The sequence below is a fragment of the Anomaloglossus baeobatrachus genome, chromosome 2 (assembly GCF_048569485.1).
Source record: "Anomaloglossus baeobatrachus isolate aAnoBae1 chromosome 2, aAnoBae1.hap1, whole genome shotgun sequence".
Taxonomy (NCBI): Eukaryota; Metazoa; Chordata; class Amphibia; order Anura; family Aromobatidae; genus Anomaloglossus; species Anomaloglossus baeobatrachus.
Genome location: NC_134354.1, coordinates 786,588,467 through 786,594,428, shown reverse-complemented (window position 1 = coordinate 786,594,428; position 5,962 = coordinate 786,588,467). Strand labels below are relative to the sequence as shown.

General features: G+C 40.6%; 1 protein-coding gene across 1 annotated transcript; it reads left to right on the top strand.

Annotated features, from left to right (window-relative positions):
* The first annotated feature begins 4,824 nt into the window (after positions 1-4,824).
* On the top strand, positions 4,825-5,745 carry LOC142290050 (odorant receptor 131-2-like). Its single transcript, XM_075333994.1, has one exon. It carries the CDS (start codon positions 4,825-4,827, stop codon positions 5,743-5,745), a length of 921 nt encoding a protein of 306 aa, XP_075190109.1.
* Positions 5,746-5,962: the final 217 nt, after the last annotated feature.

The following is a 5,962-nucleotide window of genomic DNA, read 5'->3' as shown; positions in this document are numbered from 1 at the left end:
ATAATGAACATTAAAAAAACTTGTAAAATTTGATAAAGTATTCATCATTTGGACTCACATTGGCTTTAAACGCAATTATTAGACAATGTAAAAACATTATAATTGTGATGCCACAAAAAAATTAAAAACATATTTTTAAAAATCATAAATTTTTTTTAGAGTTGAGCAAAAAGATTTGTTGGACCTTCGTCTACCAACCACATCGGTAGCCTGTGGCTTCTGGAATAAAGATCTGCGAACCTTCTACCTGCTGATATCTCCGACACCTCTTTAGATTCGTCAGTTGCGGCTTGACATGTTTGTCTCAAAACACAATCTCTGAGCGCGATTTATAAAATTTCCTTCCATGGCTACTCACCAGTCTCCTTTTATCATCTTCTTATGAATTCTTGGAACATCCAACTGGACTTTCATCCAAACAAGCATCTTATTTAGGGCTCTGAGTGAGTTCTTCCTGTTGCCCCTTCCTGGTAGTTATCCTTTTTGGTGGTAGCTTTCCCCATTTGATTGGTGTCTGGTGATCTGCTATCCCAAGGACCTCTTGATGGTGGTTCTTCCCATCCTAGGAAGTACTTCTACATGATTCTAGAAAGCTTACAGGTAGAGATGAGTGAATTTGTTGAAATTCAAATTTAGCCCAAAAATTTAATTTTATAGGAATCAGATGTGCCTTAATATCTTCTGGGGTCATTCCAAACCTCAAAGCATAAAAATAGATGGGGAAAAAATAATAAATGTGTCCCTCACTTGTTGCTCCCTTTGGTCTAGTATTTTCTTCAGGAAACCTGTCACTCCCTCTCCTACTGTCTTCTCCTCCTGATGTAGGCCTCAGTTGATTTGTTGATGTCGTAAAATTACCAGTGGAGGTGCCGAAGATGCTGGAGGAGGAGAATTCTATTTGCATTTAATTGGCTTTCTCATCTCTAATTGCAGCTCTTTAGATCTATCTCTCTCCATCACTTCAGCTCTGTTTTCATGATCGCGGACTGCATTCAAGGCTACTTACGCTTTAGACATCGGTCTGGCCATTTGCTAGACATGCAACTTTCCAACATTAGATTTAGGGCACTTCTTGGGTGACAAGCCATTGAGTTTCTCTTCTAACAAACTGTTACATCCTTGATGTTCTTTAGGGCCACAAGTCTCTTCAGGCAGCATTTGAACAGTCTATTGGTGACATAATTTTTTTTATTTACACCCTTGGGACTGCTATTCTTTCCCCCAATGACACAAAAGATACAATATGAATTTTAAGTAATGATCCTTTCCTTGCTGAGGTCGTTGGAAGACACAGTTCTTGCCCAATAATTTTTGGAGGCATCTTTGGGCTTTATTTGTTTAGGTTTCTAAAGTTCAGCTCTAGGTTTTTCTGTTTACCTTGAGTAACTTCTACTTTTTGAATATAAATTGGTTAGATCACTTTCCGTAGTATGTGTATAGCCTTGGTACTGATAAAGAAAATAATCAAGAGAGCTATTATAATCAGTGGCAGAGTCTGATGGGCCCAAATGTAGAGATTGAGCCTGGGCCCCTTCCCCCCACACATGTTGGTCAGATGTATGGGGCATTGTAGCATTCTAAATCGTATAGAGACATATGAGTTGCCCCACCTCCCCCTTAATTGTGTAGTACTGACCCCATTCTGTACTAATGTCCCCCATCCAGGACGACTTCCTGGTAAATATGTCCCCCATCCTGGTGTATAACCACATCATGGCTATATCCTGGTATATATGGCCCCATCTTGGTATACATGTTCCCATAATGGCCCCATCCTGGTATGCATGACCCCATAATGAAACCATCTTGGTATACATGTCCCCATAATGTCCCCATCCTGGTATACATGTCCCCATAATGTCCCCATCCTGGTATACATGTCTCCATAATGGCTCCATCCTGGTATACATGTCCCCATAATGGCCACGTTCTGGTATTCATGTCCCCATAATGGCCCCATCCTGGTATACAAGTCCTCATAATGGCTTCATCCTGGTATATATGTCACTATCCTGGCCGCATCCTAGTACATATGATACCCCCGGGGGCGTTGCTCACAGTAAAAAAATAAATGATTATACACATCTTCCCCCCGCTTCCCCAATGTCCTCCTCCGATGATGGCCTCCTGCAACTGACCAGTGTGTAAGCGGCGCAGCACATGATGTCACTTTGTGCAGACTTACAGGGGGGGTCAGCTGCCGGGTGCCGGCATAATCTTTGCTCCCCACACCCTAGATTATGGGCATGGGGAGAAGTGAATATTCATAGCCTTAATCGGCGGCCAGCATATCGCAGTGCAGGGACCCAACGAGTCTTTGTGCTGCAATGTATTTTAGCTGAATGCGAACCATCGGACCCACATCCAACTAAAAAAGCCACTGGGGCGGTGGGCCCCCTGTACCCCGATCGTTACTCCCTTGATTATAATCCATAGTATGCCAATATATTATATTACTTGTTATGAATTGGCTAAAAGATAGGAAACAAAGAGTAGTCATAAATGGTACATTCTCTAAATGGGCTATAGTCAGCAGTGGGGGCCGCAGGGATCTGTGCTAGGACTGACTCTTTTTAATCTCTTTATTAATGACCTTGTCGATGGGATTGATAGTAAAGTGTCAGTCTTTGCTGATGACACCAAACTATGTAGGATATTAAAAACTGACCTTGATAGTACAATATTACAAAAAGATCTGGATAAGATGTCAGAATGGGCAGACACTTGGCAAATGAGATTTAATGTTGATAAATGTAAAGTAATGCACCTAGGACGGAGTAATCCTATAGCTGCGTATACATTAAATGGAAGTAAACTCGGGACTACAGAACAGGAGAAGGACTTGGGTATTCTCATTACAAATAAGCTGAGCAGCAGCACTCAATGTCAAGCAGCAGCTGCTAAAGCAAACAAGATTCTAGGGTGTATAAAAAGAGAGATTAGATCCCGTGATCCCAACGTATTGTTACCCCTCTATAAATCACTTGTAAGGCCACATCTGGAATATGGGATCCAGTTTTGGGCTCCGCATTTTAAAAAGGACATTCAGAAGTTAGAGTCAGTTCAAAGGCAGGCAACTAGACTGCTACAAGGAATGGAGACCGCCCGTATGATGAGGAATGGAGGCCGCCTGTATGATGAGGAATGGAGGCCGCCCGTATGATGAGTAATGGAGGCCGCCCGTATGATGAGGAATGGAGGCCACCCGTATGATGAGGAATGGAGGCCGCCCGTATGATGAGTAATGGAGGCCGCCCGTATGACGACAGGTTGAAAAAGTTAGCTATGTTTAGCTTAGAAAAAAGTCGTCTCAGAGGATATCGCATTATATGTATAAATACATGTGTGGTCAATATAAAGGACTGGAACATGACTTATTTCTTCCTAAGACAATACTAAGGACCAGGGGGCACTCACTGCGAGTGGAAGAAAAGCGATTCCGGCAGCTAAATAGGAAAGGGTTCTTTACAGTTAGAGCAGTCAGACTGTGGAATACCGACCACAAGAGGTAGTAATGGCAGATACTAGAACAGCTTTTATATCAGGGCTGGATAATTCCTCAGTACACACAACATTGTTGGTTATAAATGACTTAGTGACCAAATGTAGAACTGGTGGAGGAAGGGTGAACTAGATGGACCTAGGTCTTTTTTCAACCTAAGTAACTATGTAACTATGTTATGTGCCAGCTATATACCAGCTCTATAAAATTGTCAAGGTTAAAATGACGATGATGATGATGAGACTCAAAGGATCTCTCGGATCCGGCTGCTGTTTCTAATTAAAATGTCATGAGTGCACTTAGAGACTAAATAACTAGACACCAAGTCAGTTACATCTATCTCCATGACTGGCTCTTAACCAAGTGTACTTTTTATTGTTTGAAAGAAACTCTAAACCGAGCAGTAAGGGGGTGTAAACAAAAGTTTTAGTCCAATCAAGTATCGCAGGGCAGGGCTTCATGACGTAGAGAGATCTACACATCCTCCTTGGATTGGTCAGTCCAGGCTCCAGGAATTTCTTTTGTCCATCTGTCTTGGGTGCAAAACAGGAAATGGCGGCCATCTTTACAATTACATGTGCTGGTATATACTGTGTCTAAGGAAAATACACTGAATATGCAATATACATATATACATGTTAGTAAGAAACAAAAGCATTCACAAATATGTGAGTTAGTTCACATCTACTGAACTATATAACTGAGTCTATGAAATGGCTGAATTAAGTATTTTTGGATACTCAATTCTTTATCCTCAACAAAATCATGTTTTTTTTCAGCTAAATGAAGCAAAGGCTGAGTCTGCAGATATTGTTAGAACATTCAATAAGATGTTGGTCTACATATAAGATGATCTCACAGGAATTGGATGCCTGGAAGTCTCCTGCGTTAGAATTATCCTTCAGAAGGAACAATTGTTTCTACTTTCTTTGTATTGTTTAATTATTCGACTGGTCCTGTCTAGAAATTCCACATTTGTGAGCCAGAATTTTGATTTCAATACTGCACCCTTTTGCAACAAGGCAGATCCTTCTCTGATATACATAGGGGTCCCGTATACGATTTTTTTTAACTTAACGTTATCAAATCTCTTTTAATTGAAACTTTTATTATTTAATCACCTGTGAAGACCGGATGTTTTGCTTGGAATACAGATTTCCATATCAGTAAGAAGAGCTGTAGCCGATACCAATGTCATCTGTGTCCTGCAATGTACTCAACAAGACCGCGATTATACAGATGAGTAGCAAAAAATATATATTTTCTCTCTCTTTCTCCACATACATCACAATCCCAAAAGACGAGGACATCGCACTTCTAATATGGTGAACTCATCCGTGCTCCGAGACAACACAACCCTCACGACGACCATCAGCAGCAGACTCTTACAGTTCATACAATGGACCTTCATTCCCTCAATCATCATTGGCTTCATTTTTTTCCTTTGCTTTATTACTTTAGTTTTTAACATCTTCCTCAAGAATCCAACTCTACGGGAGAATGCTCGATATATCCTCTTCGTCTTCTTGCTCATCAATGACACATTGTATCTTTTTCTAGGCTTCTATTTAATGTTGGCGTCTTTGAATTTCTTACGTATCCCTGCACCACTTTGTTACATTTTATACACCTTCTCTTCTGGCGCATTCAAAGTTACCCCGTGTAACCTGGCGGCCATGGCTGTGGAACAGTATATTGCTATATGTCACCCGTTGAGACACGTGGAGCTCTGCACACCCCAAAGAGCTAATGTGGTGTTCACCATGATATGTTCCTTTGTGATGTTCCCATATGTGGCTGAATTCTGTGTCATGGCCTCATCGATGACAAATATACTCAATCTTTACATTGTATGCCAGAAGGAAACCTTGGTGGTCAACCCAATTCAGAATATCATACGTTCCATAAGCCTCATTCTGTTCTTCATCATGATTGGAGTAGTCATCATATTCACATATGTCAAGGTCATGCTGGTGGCCACAAAAATGTGTGCCGAGTCTTCTTCTGCCTCTAAAGCCGGAAGGACTGTTATGATCCACGCCTTTCAGATACTATTGTGCACCAGTCCCTTATTGACCACATTTACACAAGCCTATACTTCAAAATGGCCGGACTTCTTGCCAACAGTTCATTTCTTTGTATTCACGTGTTTACCCAGGTTCCTCAACCCCATAATCTATGGCATCCGAGATGAACTCTTGAGACATTACATAAAGAAGTCTTTATCAGGATACATTTGCTAAATAATGAACATTAAAAAAACTTGTAAAATTTGATAAAGTATTCATCATTTGGACTCACATTGGCTTTAAACGCAATTATTAGACAATGTAAAAACATTATAATTGTGATGCCACAAAAAAATTAAAAACATATTTTTAAAAATCATAAATTTTTTTTAGAGTTGAGCAAAAAGATTTGTTGGACCTTCGTCTACCAACCACATCGGTAGCCTGTGGC

What these genes read in the sequence shown, in the direction of transcription:
- LOC142290050 (XM_075333994.1), top strand. Translation starts at nt 4,825, where the DNA reads ATGGTGAACTCATCCGTGCTCCGAGACAACACAACCCTCACGACGACC.